The sequence below is a fragment of the Cynocephalus volans genome, chromosome 7 (genome assembly GCF_027409185.1).
Source record: "Cynocephalus volans isolate mCynVol1 chromosome 7, mCynVol1.pri, whole genome shotgun sequence".
NCBI lineage: Eukaryota > Metazoa > Chordata > Mammalia > Dermoptera > Cynocephalidae > Cynocephalus > Cynocephalus volans.
Window position 1 is genome coordinate 36,728,370 of NC_084466.1, and position 17,552 is coordinate 36,745,921.

At 36.6% G+C, this 17,552-nt stretch overlaps 1 protein-coding gene across 2 annotated transcripts in view; it reads left to right on the plus strand.

Moving 5' to 3' along the window:
* The window catches only part of TBC1D4 (TBC1 domain family member 4), a 171,554-nt gene extending 155,805 nt beyond the window's left edge, over positions 1-15,749 (plus strand). Inside the window, exons 15-20 of one of the 2 annotated variants that reach the window (XM_063102105.1) lie at positions 1,413-1,571; positions 4,121-4,365; positions 6,830-6,989; positions 9,201-9,370; positions 11,743-11,919; positions 13,440-15,749. In XM_063102105.1, the coding sequence (XP_062958175.1) occupies positions 1,413-1,571; positions 4,121-4,365; positions 6,830-6,989; positions 9,201-9,370; positions 11,743-11,919; positions 13,440-13,673 (1,145 nt within the window). In that variant the 3' untranslated portion in view covers positions 13,674-15,749. Of the gene's footprint in view, positions 1-1,412; positions 1,572-4,120; positions 4,366-6,829; positions 6,990-8,229; positions 8,337-9,200; positions 9,371-11,742; positions 11,920-13,439 lie in introns of those variants that run through there. The other variant, XM_063102106.1, reaches the window with a different exon arrangement.
* Positions 15,750-17,552: the final 1,803 nt, after the last annotated feature.

The window sequence follows — 17,552 nt, forward strand, 5'->3', positions numbered from 1 at the left end:
TGTTCTTGGATTTCATCATACAGACATGAAAGTATGCTTACTGTTTTCAAGGAGCTCAATACCTAAATCGGGGAAATGGACAAACATACAGTGTAGACTAACTGTAATTCAAGATGGTAATATTACAGAATGAATCAGATAATGTGTGAAAAGGGAGTGACTCCTACAGATGTTAGGGAGAGCTTCAGCAGAAAAAGTGACGTTCAAGCTCATTCAAAAAAGATGAATAGAAATACACTAGGAAATCAAGTGTGCAGCTTGGAATTCCATAAAGGCAACAGTAGGAGCAAGAAACTGGAAGAGTGAAAACAGCCACAGATTTCTAGTGTATGGCAGGGAATGAGAGGTAATGGGGCTAAAAAACATAGTTGGGAGTTGTGTTGTAGAAGGCCTTATAAATCATGTCAGTGAGCCTTTGGACAATAATACTTTCAGTTTTTGTGAGCTCTGGCATTGCGGTCCTAAGAGATTACTGCCATTAAATCTTCCCTTAACCAGGTGGAGCTCAGGAACCTACTCCAGATCCAGTCTATCAGAACTGAAAACTCTTAGTGTTGAAATAAAGTTGCCTACACTGTATTGAATTCTGTCCCTCCCAATGCTTACTTCATGTTCCTTAGCATTATAAAAACATAGCTATAGCATTCTTTGAACTGCTTGTGACACCTTTTGGTTTCAAGCATAATAGAGTTAAGTTTTCATTGTATATATGCTAAGTATTTTCTTCTCAAAGGCTGAATGATATGGAGCACTCCAGTTATACCATCATATTGTATTTACCCTTTTTATCATCTCATTCTTTCATGACCATATGAGAATGCTATTTACTTCTCTTTTACAAAAGAAATACAAATATTTGTTGATGACAGATATTTAGGAATTGTAAATGAGGATTAGCATTTGTTGACAATCCTATTGTTGCACCAGATAAAAAGTGGAAATAAGCAGTAATACATTTTGGGATTTTAGGATTTGGCTTCTTATACCAGTCTTTTGGAGTTCTAATTCTAAATGGCCACTTATTAGCTTTGTGAATTTAGGCAAATTACTTAATCTCTTTCTGCCTCAGCTTTACCATCTGTGAAGTGGAGATAATAGTAATTACCTGCCTCATAGGGTTGTCTTCTGAGTGCATGTACAATGCTCAGTAACTAGGCATTCTCAATAAATGTGGTATTAGGGGCTCACTCAGTGTTGGCTGAAGGTGTTAATATTGCCATTATTGTCACTATTTGAGGGTTTTCTTTAAACTTATTATAATATGCTTCTGTTAATACATTGTACTCTGTGATTTTAGGGTGGCGTGCAGTACAATACAGCAGCATACTTTTAAGTGTTACATAGTTAATCAACAGTGATTTAGCAACTTCATTCCAGAGGTCAAGGCCTTACATATTTATCTCTGATTGTAGGAGTTCCCAAAAGTCGGCGAGGAGAAATCTGGCAGTTCCTAGCTTTACAATATCGTCTAAGACACAGATTGCCTAATAAACAACAACCTCCTGACACATCCTATAAAGAACTTTTAAAGCAGCTCACCACTCAGCAGCATGCTATACTCGTCGATTTAGGTATGGTTGTCATATGGATTATGATTTACAGAAGGAAACAGTGGGTTCTCTTGTTGTTTTGGGTTTTGTTTTCTTAGTGTTGAGAAAGAGGATCTGTTGGCATATGCAGAGCTGCTGACTTTGTCGATTTTGCGGGCAAGTTTGCTTTATATAAAATTGAAGATACCATAAATACCTGAGCATAAAATGGAGTTTTCACCCCAAAACTTTCCCTCTGAAAAGAGAGTCATATATGAATTATTATGAAGATCATAGTATGGGGTACTCTCCGTTACTGTCTTTTGAACAACTGACTTTTGTTTGGGATCGACAATTATATCTTAATAGATGCTGGTTCGAAATGGGTTAGGATAGATTAAAAGGAGGACCAAAAATTTAACAAAGGTCTATTAAGTATTCCTGGACATATGGCTGAAAACAAACCTTTAAATATCTCTTTAAAAAGTGGTTATGTTGTGGAAATCATGAATACATACTTACAGGGTGAATGAAAAACATTCTGTCCTAATGTTATAGGAATAGGTATTTATGACCTGGTGGAGAATTTCCAGTGACAACATCATAAAGCAATCTTTTTAAATGCTGAATTTCAAATAACTTGTGGAAAGTAAAAATGGTATGATTTTAAAAATTATATTGTCTCTAATTTTCTATAAATTAGCATACAAGTAATATATTTTAGTATTTAAAAATATCTAAATTATTAGATTAAATATTATACATTAACATTTGATTATTTCATCTGTACTCCTATAGAAAAAGTTGATATATTTCAGGTGGCCTGATATATTATTTGAGCCCATTTGGGAAAATAGGGGATTGCTGTATATCTGGGGTCTTCTTATATTAGGGCGTATAAAAAAGTCAGTGACCAAAACCTAGTTTTTACCTCTGTTCCTTGTAGATGATAGATTTCGTTGGGAAAAGGCCCAGCTCAGTTAAGTATTTTTTGAGCCCAGTAGAATTAAAAAGGGAATTTTACAAAGAAACTGAAAACTTGAGTTCTTGTCCTGATCCTATCACTAACTATGGTCTTTAACAAATTACTCTGCTTCTGAGTCTCAATTCTATTAATTGGGGACATTGAATGAGGCAACCCTTTGACCCCTTGCAGATCTGTGGTTCTGTGACCACAAATTGATGATGCAGTCAGGGTTAGTCGAGATGCCTAATAAAGACAGGGAGATGATGAGATCAGATGACAGGAAAGGCTAGTCAGACAAAAATGGAGCTAGAATCAAGTTTTTGGACAGAAAGTGTATTTATAATTTTCTTTCACAAAAATTTTAACTGAGAAAGTAAAATGATAATTTAAAAAATTGCTTATTTGACCATATTTATAGCCATCTGTGTTTTTTCAGTGTGGTGTTATTTTCTTGTATCTTCCCTTTACTTGTTCTGCAGAATTAATCTTATCAGTTCCTGGAAAAAAAATCACTTTTTAAGCATATGTGGTAGAAAATATTTTGAAATCTGCCATTCTTGCAAGTTCTATCTGACATGAGTAAAATTTTCAAAAGGAAGTTAACATCTCCCTTCATTCTTGTGGCACCAGGGACGTACCAGTATATGCAGCGTTGGTGGTGAGGATGGGTTTGTTTCAGTTTTTAGTACCAGCCTTTTAGTGATAGGACTGACCTTGTTTGCAAGCTGAAGTATCTCTGTGATAATTTTATACCCAGAGATGAATTTTACAGGGGGATCTATTTGAAACTGGCTTGACCCTTTATTCTCCTGGTCCTTTTTGGATATTTTGGAAAAAGAAAAGGTGTCTACATGGCTCATGAAGATATTTTAAGAAACAAGGAGCAAAAGATATTTGAAAAAAAAAGTATTTCCTGAATGGTAGACTGAATATAAAGCAAAATAAACCAAAACGTCCCTCCAGTGTCATATTACAAGATAAGCAGGAATAAATCTGTTTATAGACTACTAAGACGTCCTTTTAAACAATTGATATCTCTTACAGAATTCTGGCTTCATTTAGAAGGTGGTCTTTGTATGAATTTAGAATTTGCTTTGATTTATGGTCAGAATAAATTTTATAATCCATCCTCCTGGTATCTTTCCCGGATAAGTCATTAGTTTGTGGGGTTTTATTTTATTTTAAATTTTCCTAGAAAGAAGTGCTGGTTAGCATAAAGTGTTTCTTTTTTTTTTTTTTTTTTGTCTTTTTCGTGACCGGCACTCAGCCAGTGAGTGCACCGGCCATTCCTATATAGGATCCGAACCCGCGGCGGGAGCGTCGCCGCGCTGCTAGTGCAGCACGCTACCGAGTGCGCCACGGGCTCGGCCCAGCATAAAGTGTTTCTTAACATGTCATATATGTGGAGATGGGATGGTGGTCTGGCAGGTAGGACTTGGGATTTGGAAGAGACAGAGAGAATAAGAGAGAGAGAGAGACTCTGTTAAGACGGGTACTCTAAGCAACTCTCACTGGTTTGGAAAAGAGTGTTCGTTTGTTCTCGGAGGTCACTGAGTTGCAATTTCACTTTGGCTTCCAGTGCGTCAGATCATCTCAAAAATATTTCCTTGCTTTTCCTCTGCAGGAAGGACATTTCCTACTCACCCTTACTTTTCAGTACAGCTTGGGGCAGGGCAGCTGTCACTATTTAACCTCCTGAAAGCCTATTCTTTGCTGGACAAAGAAGTGGGTTACTGTCAAGGGATCAGCTTTGTGGCTGGAGTTCTGCTTCTGCACATGAGTGAGGAGCAAGCCTTTGAAATGCTGAAATTTCTCATGTATGACCTTGGCTTCCGCAAGCAGTACAGACCTGACATGATGTCACTACAGGTGAGGCGGTGGCTCTTCACAAGCAACATGTAAGACCGATACCAGAACTCTTGGCTGTCTTCTACGTTACAGTTCAGATGTAAAGAAACTTGGACCCATTGTCTTAGAACTTGGGTGAATTAGGGGGGCATGTCTCTTAGTTCACTGTTTTAGTGTAGATTTGGGATTTTGCTAAACTTCCAAGTGTATGAGACCCATAGGCAGAATAACTTTTCCACAAAGTTCTTGAATAAATAAGCCCGTCTCTGTCCTCTAAGTCTGTGGGTTACATGGGGAAGGTATCAAGTCATCTTTATTCATTTTCCCCAACTTGTCAGTTAAAAGGCTCATAGATCGTTTGTTTAAAATCTGGAAATATGTCTTTCTCCTTTTACTCTGAGAGCATAAACAGCAGGTATCTGTGTCATGATTTTCCTTGAACTTACCATGTCTCTCCTCCTTTATCTTGTAAGACAGGCCCTTGCTGAAGAAAACGTGGGACGGTCAGCGGTGCTTTTTCAGTCTGCTTTTCTCAGCAGGATCTGAAGAAGCACCTTTAAGACCTTTAGTTCTGTTAAGTGGGGTCTTCACTGCCTCTGCTGTCTTTAATGTATTTCAAACTTCCTGCTTACACATTTCTCCCCTCTAGTTTAAATATCGCTTTCCTCAGTGTGTTGGTTTCTAAAATGCAGTTTAAATTTTGTCTGTAGATATGACACAACAACCACTACTTTGCAATTTAAAGCTTTCAGCAGTAAAAATGTAGAGGAAGACTTTAAAGAGAAGACTGTCAGGGTTCTCCTCATTTGAAATGAGATACGCATGAGTCCTCATTAGTCATAATAGTATGCTTTAGATAAGGAGTAAAATACTTTAAAAATGCTTTTTAAAATATACTCTTTCTCCTGGTTCCTTATGATCAGTTTTTGTATTTATTCCTTCAGTTGCCAATCTATCAGGAAAAAAGGACTGTTTTCACCTGCATGAGTATTATAGTAAATGGTTTTTCTTGAGCATATGAGTGGAGAAGTGTTCCCCTTTTCTTTACTTCTTCGAGATTAAATTAGAGAACTAGGGGGGAGATAAGGCCTTGCTCTCAACATTGGGTTTTCTGATGTGAGTTCTTATGGAGAGTGTTTACCAGGATACGTAATTATAGTGACTTAATTTCTATTTGATGACTATTCATAGGTCTGTTTAACAGGTGAAATATAATTTTTTTTCACCATAACTTATTGAGATAATAATCTAATTTTTTTAAAACCTTTGCGTTTGACTCCAGATAACCTTCTTTTATAGCTATGATTCTCTGTGGCTCTTTGATTTCTTTCTTCCCTTTATAGTTTTCATGGAAACTTAGTTTCCAAAATTATGGTAGATGAAGGTCAAATAAATAATTTGCTCTGTTTATGTATAGTATGTTATGACTTTTTTCCAAAGAAGTCCCTTGGTTTTTAGTTTTGTACCCTGGACAACAATTTGTACAACAATTGTTGAATTCACAATTTAATTGTTTATTTTTATGTAGAGCTAACTGTTTAAGGGTGATGTTTTGTTGATTTCATCTAGTAAAAAATGTTCTGCTAGATTTAATAAAAACTAAATACATTTTATGCCAAAATGTCAAGCCAATATAACTGGTCAAGGAACCACCACTCATCTGTTAACCGTGCAGATAAAGATTTAAGTTAAAGCACAATTCACAAGTTTGTTTATTATTCACTACTATTTTATCTTTTGTATTATAGACATAAGAGTTTAAAATTTTTTATGTGCTTTCTTTGTAATGTTTTTTGAAATACCAGTAAGCAACTCAGTAGCCAGATGAAGTAATTTCTTCTTTTAATTCTAGAAACATTTAGAAATGGCTGTGCTTTTTGCCATAATCCCCTTTGTTATGAAAAATATGCTGCTGGAATAACTTGGATGTTAGAAGTAACATCCCAAGCTTCTGGTCCATAACATTTTAAGCCTCTATTGTATCTGAGCACTGTAGATTGTGTAAGGAGAACTCCATTATAGATGAGATCCTGGGCCCGGCAAATAGACATAAGCTTTGCTTCTGAACATGGTAGATTCTTCACAATGGAAGCTTTTCTGGAATTGGTTTGAAATTAGAAGGGACCTTCTATGAGAGTCCTGAGCCAGGACAGTTCTGATTAAATTCCAAAAGTAATCTCTTGCTACAAGAGAAAAAAATACCATTTCTGTGTACATAGGTGATACCCAATCACACATGATAGAGAAACTTGCTCAATAGTTTTAGATGGATTTTCAGTGACTTGCTTTATGACCTTAGTTAAGTGAACTTGGACTTTAATATCAACTTTAAAATAATAATAAAAATAAAGGAATGCTACTTTTATTATTGAATATATGTGAATTGTTATTAAACATTAAGGTGGTAAAATTAAAGTTAGTATATTTTATGCATACTCAGATAAATGCTTAATATTTTATTTTTCTTCTCCAAAATTAACTTTAGATTCAAATGTACCAGCTGTCCAGGCTCCTTCATGACTATCACAGAGATCTCTACAATCATCTTGAAGAAAATGAAATCAGCCCCAGTCTTTATGCTGCCCCCTGGTTTCTCACATTGTTTGCCTCTCAGTTTCCATTAGGATTTGTAGCCAGAGTTTTTGGTAAGAGATGCCTACGATCAAATGGAACAGTGGTATATATTCCAGGGACAAATCTTACAGCCATATGGTGCCACGATTGTTTTATCATGTGTTACACAGAACAGCACATTGCTAGTGGAATTTAATAAATGTGCCTGGCTCTATTCTGATAGTAATTTAAAACCATATTGGTCTTAAATAAAATCAAAATTAAAAGGGAGAGAGGAGTTGGGCTCCTGTATTTGAGTAAATTGTAATGGAGCTTTTATTTTCATTTATGCCTAAAACTCTGGACTAGGGACATGCTCTGTATAATTTCCAGATTTTTATTTTTCAGATCTTTCCTACTTCTTTTTTTTTGTTTGTTCTTTACTTCATTCCCATTATTCTCTTCAACCTGGATTCAAAACACAGAGAAACATGTTCTGCGATTGGGTCAACAGAAGTACCTATATCAATATTACTTCTAATGGCATTTCTTAATCTGTAAGATTGGGTAGCTCAGGGCAATACACTAAGCACAGGCAGCAGGGCCTAGGGCAAGTCATTGAGTACCCGTCTTGGTCCCATCACAGTGTTGGCACTGGGAATAAAAAGAGAGTGTGACATGGTTTATGTTCCCTTTGGGGGCCCTTAAATCTATTTACAAGCCTTTAGTTAGGTTTGTCTAAGTCCGTTAGTGAAAAAGCATAAAAACAAACAACCAACTATTCACTGGAGGTTGTTCTAATGATGTTGAGGATCTGAGTAGTCTCAGAAAGGGCTTCCACATGGTCCGCTCATCTATCTGGTAGCCAGGGTCAGAGCAGTCAGCTTTCATTCACAACTGCACTTGTGCTAAATGGGAGCTTTCTGTCAAATTGCGAGTATTGTCCCAATTCTAGGTTGTGACCTGTATTTTAGAAAATGACATGGAATAGACTACAGTGAGAATATCAGAGAATATTATAAATAGTAAGGAAAAAACGTTATTTGGAGTAACTTCAGTTTTGAGGATGTATGTGTAATATGTATACATATACCAGATTACCACGTTTGGTGTCTTTCTTATTGGGGACTGCAGTTTAAAAGTTAAACCCTGCATTAGCGGCAATCCAATCTATAGACACAGTGCAGCAGAAGAGTAAAATCAAGATGCACTAAAGCAAACATTCACCAGGTTTGTCTTGTTGATCAAATATACACGACTGCTTTTCTCCAGTGAAGATTTCCTGGAGTTTGGGTTTCGATTAATGGGTCTTCTATTAATCCTTTTATTTAGAAACATGTATCTTTCTCTTCTCGGAGAACAGTCTATCAAATCAAAATGATGTTTCAGGGCATCTCTCCTTGACTTACCATTGGAAGGTTGATATCAGAGTTCAAGAAGTAAGTGTCCCCAGTAGGCTGTTTCTGGTTATGAGAATATGAATCCTGCTGTCAGCTGTGCAACAGCAGCCCAGTCCTTTCCTTGGGATTTAGTAAAGAATAGAGACTGTTAGGAAAGAGAAAGATGCATGAGCAAGAAGAATTACCGTGTTTGAAATAATTCTTTCACATTTCCCTCTTTTGTTAAAGACTCCTTCGTGTTACGTATTATTGATTAAAAAATGGCATAGATTAAGGGAAACTTTTATGCAAAAGTATCTGGTACTTCTCAAAACTATTGCCTGTTTGTATTTATAAGGAAGCAGAGTTCAGAGTTAGGATAGCTTTTCTTTTCCTCTTTTGATTTGTTATATTTTTGTTATTTGTTTTGATTTTTCTTTTCTTTCTTTTTTTTGTTTTTAATTTTCTGCTCTAGTATAGATTTAATTCTGGATTAACTGGTTCATTTACTTTTTATTATGGTAATTAGAGTGAATAATATTAATTGGTTAAGTTGATTTGTTGTGTTCCTATTGTGAAGAAAAATTTAAATATCAGTTGTATAATAGTCTTTGAGGTTTACCTAGTCTCCATTAAGTTTTCCAGTAAAAATTATAAATAATACATAGACAAACATATTATTTGTCCTTTTTGGCCCTGACCTTATGTGAGATTCTTAATAACTAGGGGGCTATTCTAACATCTGTTTATTTGTTTCAGTCATATGAAATTTTGTTCAAAAATGTAGGTGGTTTTGACCAGTTTTCTTCTGCAAAATATTCTCTAGCCTTGCTGCAGTAATAATAATAATAATAATAATAAAAAACTTGCTATTTACAATAGTGGATTCATAATTTTGATCATCAAAATTATATCGTTTTTTAGATATTATTTTTCTTCAGGGTACTGAAGTTATATTTAAGGTTGCACTTAGCCTACTGAGCAGCCAAGAAACACTTGTAATGGAATGTGAGAGCTTTGAAAATATTGTTGAATTTCTTAAAAGCACGCTACCTGATATGAATACGTCTGAAATGGAAAAAATTATTACCCAGGTATGATTTAAATGATAATAGTAAGATATAAGGTTATATAGCATTTTCTCTACTGATTACATATTAAACGTTTTAGCATAAAGAGGTAATTTTGATTGACAGATATGACTTTTTACTTTTTTTTATAACTTTGATCAGATACATTTTATTTAGAAATGAGACTATTGTGAAATTTCTACTTTGTGACATTGTCTATCTGGTTATGTACATGAAAGGTAGTTTTAGTGCTACATACTGAGTTTTTCAGGAATCCTTTCAATTTAAACCAATGCTGAGACCAAGATAGAACTGACGGAGTCAGGAAGATCTGAGAATGAAATGAGATCCACTTTCCTTTGTAATATTGTTGATTCTGTTGTAGAATATGCAGGAAGATCATGTGGCAAGAAGGCTTTGGGCTTAGAAAATATTGGGTGTGCATCTTCCTCTAACTCTTTTATTAGCTGTTTAGCTTGCACACATCACCCTAATCTTTGGAACCCTCATACTGAGTTCCAAGATGGGACAATACTGATTCGAGAAATTTTGTGAAGCTTAAATGAGGGGACGAGATCTGTTAATCAGCATCCCAATTGGAAACAGAGTCTCCCTATGATGATTCAAATGAAGGAACCATTTACAAAGGTTTGGGCAGGGTTAGGGGAACCCAACGCAGATGTCCAGGTGCCCAAGAACTAGTAACAGAGAGAAGCTGTTCCTACCCCTGGTGCTGAGGGGGCAAATAGAGGATATAATAGTGTTACTGGCCCACAGAGAGTTGGACTATGGAGGAGGGGTCTCTGCAGTTGTTGTGCTCTTGGGAAACTTAGCAGGGAAGGAGCAGGGAAGAAATACCCCGACTTCTTTCTCCTGCTTTTACTGATCGCCTGCTGGCATCTCCCATTGACCAAAATCAATCCGGAAGCCAGCAAGAAAGGAAGTGTGCAGATTGTAGTTCACTGGGATCTGCCTCCCAGGATACAGAAGAATGGATGAGGTCAGAGAATGGATCTGGGAAGCACAGGGAGAGTAATCAGCACAGCATCTATCTAGTCCTGGGCTCTTTCTTCATAGGAGCCAGCTCAGTGGTAGTTACATATTGATGCTGTTCAGATAAAATGAACAACTTAGGACCAGATTTGTAGATACAACAGTCATGCTTTATGAGCACTGATTAGTTTTACCACTTTGCTGGATGCATTTGGGACAGCAGCAAGAAGACAGAGTAGAGTATAATAAGAGTAAGGGAGTTTGAAATCTTGTTCTGGTGTCCAGCCACCTACTACCTGTGTGACTCTGGGTAAGTTACAACCTCTCTGAGTCTCCACTTCCTCCCCTACAAAATGGGAAGGATAATAATTGATCTTATTGTTTTTGTATTATTTTAGGAGCAAATATAACCAATAAGTTAAAGTATTTTGTACACTAAAATTCACACTATAATGTGAACTCTCATATTATCACATATAAAATTTTCTTTCCATTACATGGAATCTAAATCACAAGCAGATTATTCTGTAAATATCTATGAATAGTTTTTATTTGTTAAAATGCTCTGTAAGCTGAAAAGTTTAGCTTTTATTTACATATTTACTCGTTTGTTTATTAATTCTGCAGAAATATCTTTTTTGACCAACAGCCAGTCAGAGATTGTGCTTTTAGAGATCTGAAATCAGGTATCACCTCTCTTCTAAATTAAGGAGGGAATTGCCCAGAAGGAAGGGTTACCAGTCCTCTAACTTCTTAGCAAACCACCTTCCTATTTAATGGTAATGTGAGAGACCAGCAGCAGCCCTAATAAAATCTTACAGCTCTGGACAGAGCTCAGTGTATGAAATTTTGAGGATTCTCTTTGTGGTAGAATATATAAATGACTCCTAAGAGGCTCACATGCAGTTGCAAATGGATGAACAGATTTATTAAAATCTTTCTGCCCCATTGACAAACAAATGAGAAATGCTTTTGGTCTCGTTATTATGGAAATATCCTATGCAATTTTGCTTACTAATCCTCAAAGATTCTCTCTAATATAGACAAGAATTACTCAATAACTAGTGTTGTTTATCTGGTATACTACATTTTGGCAGATAGTTACTAGAGTGGAATATCTTGACTGCAGAATACCTTTGGACGTTAATTTATTCTAGTGAATTGGCCTCGTTACGAGAATGTTTCAATTGTATAGAAATAATCTATCTGTTCTCATATTGACAGTCTAATATATATCTAATTTGTTCTTGTTGATAGTCACACCTTTGTTTTTTCTTTTTGTATGCTTAAATGTTCTTCATTAATAAATATTTGGAAATATACATGAAGTACACCAAGATACATAGACTGTATCTTGCTATACATACCAAAGGCCAGAGTAACCCATGGTGTTTTCATGGCAGGTTTTTGAGATGGATATTTCTAAACAGTTACATGCCTATGAGGTAGAATATCACGTGCTGCAGGATGAGCTTCAGGAGTCGTCATATGCCTGTGAGGATAGTGAACCTGTGGAGAAGCTGGAGAGGGCCAATAGCCAACTGAAAAGACAAAACATGGACCTCCTAGAAAAATTACAGGTAAAGAAGGAACGGTTTGACCAAAGAAGTGCTTGAAGGCTTCCTGCATGTCCAGAACTATCCCGAGAACGATAGGGATGTGTAGGTGGAATGAACCATTGCTGGTTAAGGGCTTATGTATCAGATCGTGACCAAGAGCTCTGGGGCATGCAAATGACATATGACTTTAAATAGCCCCTGGGAGGAAAATGTATAATCACAAAATAGTTAAGTGGCAGTTTGGAGGAGAATTTGGTTAAATATCTATTGCGTGTTGTATGTATTTGGTTAAGTTCAATGGAGGAAGAATTGAGTATGGGAAATTGGGAAAGCTGTGAGGGACCTGGGCCTGAGCTGGGAGCAGTGAGCGATGAGGATCTTTTAGTTGGGCCGGACAAGTAATGGTATAAAAATGAGGATGTGGCAGAGTAGTAGAGTTAGCCTGATGTTCGTTTAAGATTTATGTTGGGGTAAGGTAGAATAAACATGGTGGAGGCAGAATTGTAGGTGATTTTCAGGGTCAAGCAGAAGAGCATGATTTTAATTTTGTCCAGAGGGAGATCTCTCAAAGTTTTTGAGCCATGCTTTAGAAAAATTAATTTGGAAACCTTGATGAGGACAGATTAGGATGGGAAGAGAAGGTAGGGAGGCCTGCTACAAGACACTGACAAAAATCTGATTGGGGATGACGGGAGAGATTTCTGGAAGAACTGAATGAAAATATGTAACATATAGTTTCTACCATCTAGGTTTTTACAATTGCTGGAGAAAATAAAGTACTGTATAGTTATTTATAAACACACACTTAGAAATGTAATAAGCAATTTGTTATAAAGTAATATTCTGCATCTGCAACTTACATGATGTGCACTGTGTGTCCAAACTCTGATAGGTGGGGCTTAAGAGTGATCAGGGGAGGGGAGGTGACCCTTCTGGGGGGAGGTGAGCTCTGAAAAATAAACAGTTGCATGTTGTCCTTTATTACTTGGATATTTCAGTGGTGATTAATTGAACATTTCATTATTTGGGAAGATAGGTTTTATTATAATCTTTCTTAATTTTTACAGACTTTTTCATTGACAGTTCAGTGTTACTTGGTCACCACTGACATCCATAAAAACTGATGAGATCCCAAGTATATGTTTAGAGAACCTTGTATTTCCTTAAGGCGAAAAGCCTCTTTTAGCACTGCAAGACAGCGTCAGAAATCTCCTGTCCCTCAGGCAGGTCAGATCCCACTCATTCAGGGAAACACCAGTGGGTGTGGAGCGAGAACCTCCACCATTGTGGGGGCATGGTTTAGTATTGCATGATTGGTATATTCAGTGAGAAAAAAAGAATCATGTTATACCATAAGTATATATTTTTGAGAGCCTAAAAATGTACCTTTCATAGATATTATCATAGTATTTGCTTCGCATAATATTTTATTAAGTAATTCAATATAATTAGTTAATATATGTAAGGCCTGGCTGCTGGTATAATGAAGAACCAAGACTCTTCAAATTTTTGATTTGGAGAATTTTTTCCCCCCCAAATAGGTGGCTCATTCTAAAATCCAGGCCTTGGAATCAAACCTGGAAAATCTTTTGACTAGAGAGACCAAAATGAAGTCTTTAATCCGAACCCTGGAACAAGAAAAAATGGCTTATCAAAAGATAGTGGAGCAAATCCGGAAGCTGGTGCCAGCAGATGCTCTGGCCAGTTGCGAATCGCTGCTGAGAGACCTAAACTGCAACCCCAGCAACAAAACCAAGACAGGAAATAAGCCATAATTCAAGCCATGTGGTCTCAGCAGAAAGTGCTCCTTAGAATACTACAGAAAGGCAGCGCCTGCATGCTGCTGGCCCAAGGCTGGACACTGAAGCCAGCGGAACACCTACACTGGTACCAGGACCCAGTCACAGCAGGTGGACCTTGCTCCCATCCAGAGAGTGCCAATCCTAAGCCATTGTACATATGTAGACTGTTTTTTGTTGTTGTTGCTGACTCTGTACATAAATATAAAATAGACATAAAGAGTTCATGCTTTCAGATAAAAAGAGTAGATGTATATTTAGAGCAATTTTTTTAGTCGGAACTTCATGAAATCCACACCAAAGGGACGTTAAAGTAAAATACCCCTTGGACACCTGTGAAATCTTTCTGTCTTTGTAGTGAAACAAAGCTAGAGCATCTTTCTACATTGAAATATACTTGAAAAAAAAAAGAATGTATTTTTATCTCCAAAGAATAGCATGTTTCACTCAATGATGGAAAGGTGGAAACATTTATGTAACTTTCTGTGTATCTGTCTTAAAATCTACTGACATTATCTATATAAGGGAAATGACTGATTGCCAGTCATGCTCCTATGGGTTTTCAGGAAGGTAGGGCCTTTTTCCCTGCCTGTTTTGTGCCAACTAGCATGTTGCACCTACATGCATTTTGAGTCTGATTAGCATTACTTTAGAAATACATAAGGAGAAAGCAGGACATCATGGCTGAGTCTACGCTGCTCAAGGTAAAGGAGGGTGTTGCTAATTTTCTAGCAAATTAGACCAGCATTGTTACTCAAACTAAAAATATTACACCTCAGAAATTTAATTTAGAACCTAGATTAGTTCTCTGCCTTTTTTATTTAAATGGCTACTGCAGTCGTGAATAGACTCCCTGTTACTTGGTGCCGTAGTTACCAATTGGCAAGGATTTGCCATTTTCCAACCGAATTGTGTGAGCTCTTAATTTAGTTCTCTCCACCTTAAATTTAGGATAAGAAAAATGTGGTTATAATTGATTTTCCAAAGATGACCTGCTATCTGCTGTGTTCAGATGTGTTTTTTTTTCTTTTGGCAATTGACAGAGTCTAACAAACTCTTAATCATCTTCTCCTTTCATGTGAAAATTTATGAGAACTGTGAAATGTTTAGGAACAAACTTTTGAAATCCATTGGAAGACAAGAGGAATGTGGCACCAGCTCAACTAAAACCTGCAGTTCTATGTTTGGACTCCCAACTTACCCAGCCTGCAAACAGCTTATTAGAGGATGTTCGTGCATGCTGGGTGTATGGAAAGAAAGTAGTTTTCAAAGTACACATGCAGTTCTCCGTAGCAGAGACAACAGTGCCTTTGGAAGTTGATGCAGCATTTTTGCCTTTCCAAACAGTATTTATCATCCCTGCTTTTTGCAGTACTTGTATTTTTCCCAAATGGATTATCCGGGGTAATTTTCTTCAAAGGGCGTTGTTACACACAATCTGAGATGTATTATAGAGTAGAACAGTAAAGCTCTAAAGGTTTTAGAAAATCTTGATGATCAGATGACAAACATCTGAAACCCTCTGTACACTGTTACTCCATGTGAATGTAATGACCGCTGTCACAGATCAGCATGTTCTTGAATCCAGGCAGTTTCTTAAAAAACAATAAAGTCTTATTAGTAAATTTAATGAAACATCTAGGTTTTAGGAAATGCTGATTTTAGGTACCCCTTTCAGTTGGAGGCCACCGATTGATTTCTTGCTTGGATTTCCTGAAAATTTCTCTATTTGTAGGAGGGTTTTTTTTTTCCTACCAGGAATATAACAATCATCATCTTCTTATTGTCTGGTGATGAAAATTACCTTATGCATGTTATATACAGGTGGTAGCCAAGGAATCTTCAAGTTGGGGAAAGAAACTTTTTCTTCTTTGTTATTCAGCTTAAAGTAAACTTAATTCTGGATGTTCAGAGTCAACATTATGGGTTGCATTATGATGTTCAGTGATTAACGTGACTTGGATGCAATATTTTATTTTAAAAATGAATTTTTTTCTTTTGTGATTTTTTAAATGTTACACCAGTTATACTTCATGCATTGTTACATCTTTATCAGGTTAATGTAATGTCTGGTTCATTTCCAATAAATACATTGCTGCAGTTTCCTTGGCTTATTGGTTGTACTTTTGTTATTTTGGGGGAGAGAGCAGCTCTTGGCTAGAGTCCTTTACAAGATTTGCATGGGTTGGGTTGTTACTTCCTAAATTGATACACTGATAATTCTTCCTAATAGAATCTGAGACAACAAAGATAATTTAAGAGACGTTTGTGAAAGTACATTGTTACCAAATTTCAACATCTTTCCCAGTGGAGACATTTTCTTATGATTATAGAAAGAAAAGGCAACCACACGACAGATTTGCATTCTACCACTTTTATTTTCTAGACATCCTCATAGATAGCAAGATGGAGAAAGAGGATAAGAGAATACAACAATTTCCAATTGAATTAGCTCCCAAATAATTAAGAATTAAGGACACTTACTGATGGATATGATATGAATGTATTTAAATAAAATATGTCTTTTAGAATATCCTTAAGTATGTTTGCAATCCAATAAAAGAATACTATATCTTCTTGCTAACTTTAGGACTAAAACTTTTAACTATTTTTGCACTTTATGTAATAGTTAAACATTTTCAGAAGGAGGCAGTGTAGGCTTGATAGTATATTCTCTTAATACCCACGTTGACTTACCCATTTTATCACCCTTCACCAATTCTTTTCTCACAATGCTAGATTAGGAATAAGAAATCCGTTATCTGATGGCACGAAGTATTTAGTCTGGTATTACAATGTGACACTCTCATTAGCTATGATATAATGAGAAAAGCAATGGATTTAAGGTGGGAAGTTTTAGATCTGAGTGTTGATTTCACCATTTTTACTTATGCATTCAACAAATAGTTTTTGTGAACCTATTTCAAGTTAGAGCTGAATATTAAGAAGTGGCATTAAGAAGTAGAGAAGATACAGTCCTTGTCTGCAAGAGCTTGAGGTGTGTGTGTGGTGGAGGGGGGCGGGGGCAAGCGGAGGTGTTGTAATTAGAAAACAGAGAGTTTATTTATAAGAGGTATGCAAATACAGACGAGACATTTCACTCAGCCTGGACCGGAGGGGCTAGATAGTGCTTCTATCTGGTATCAAAAGTGTTCTGAGGAAGGGATGTTTGATCTGAGTCTGGAAGAGCCAGTAGAAGTTGACTAGGTTGTGTAAAGCAATATATGGATGCGAGAAGAAGATACATAAATCATAACTCAATCCTGAAACGTAGTTAGTGAGAACAGTAACTAATTACATGGGGATGTAGTGGGAGGTGAGTATCCTGACAAACAAGGACTCTATCATGAGGGTCCTTATCACAGGACTGGATTAGTTACTGCAAGGGTGGGCTCCTGATGAAAGGATGAAGTTTGGCCCCCATTTTCTCTCTGTCTCCCATGCTCTTTCCCTCTCTCATTCTCTCACATCTTGTGAAGTCTTCTGCCATATTATGACACAGCAAAAAGGCCCTCACCAGATGCAGGTCCTTGATCTTGGACTTCCCAGCCTCCAGAACCATGGGCCAGATAAACTTCTATTCCTTATAAGTTACCCAGTCCACGGTATTCTGTTTTAACAGGAGAACACAGACTAAGACAATAGACATATACATGTACATATCATACTGAAACTGAGACAATGTTTATGACCTATATTGACATGATTTTACTATTCCATTGTCTTCATTGGCATAATTTCATAATTCTAAGAGACTCTTATCTAGGCATAGTATTTTATTGTTCATTATAGGAACTTCCCAAAAGACCCATGAACTTTCCAGTAGAAGTTTATTTCCAAAGATTCTTTGAACCC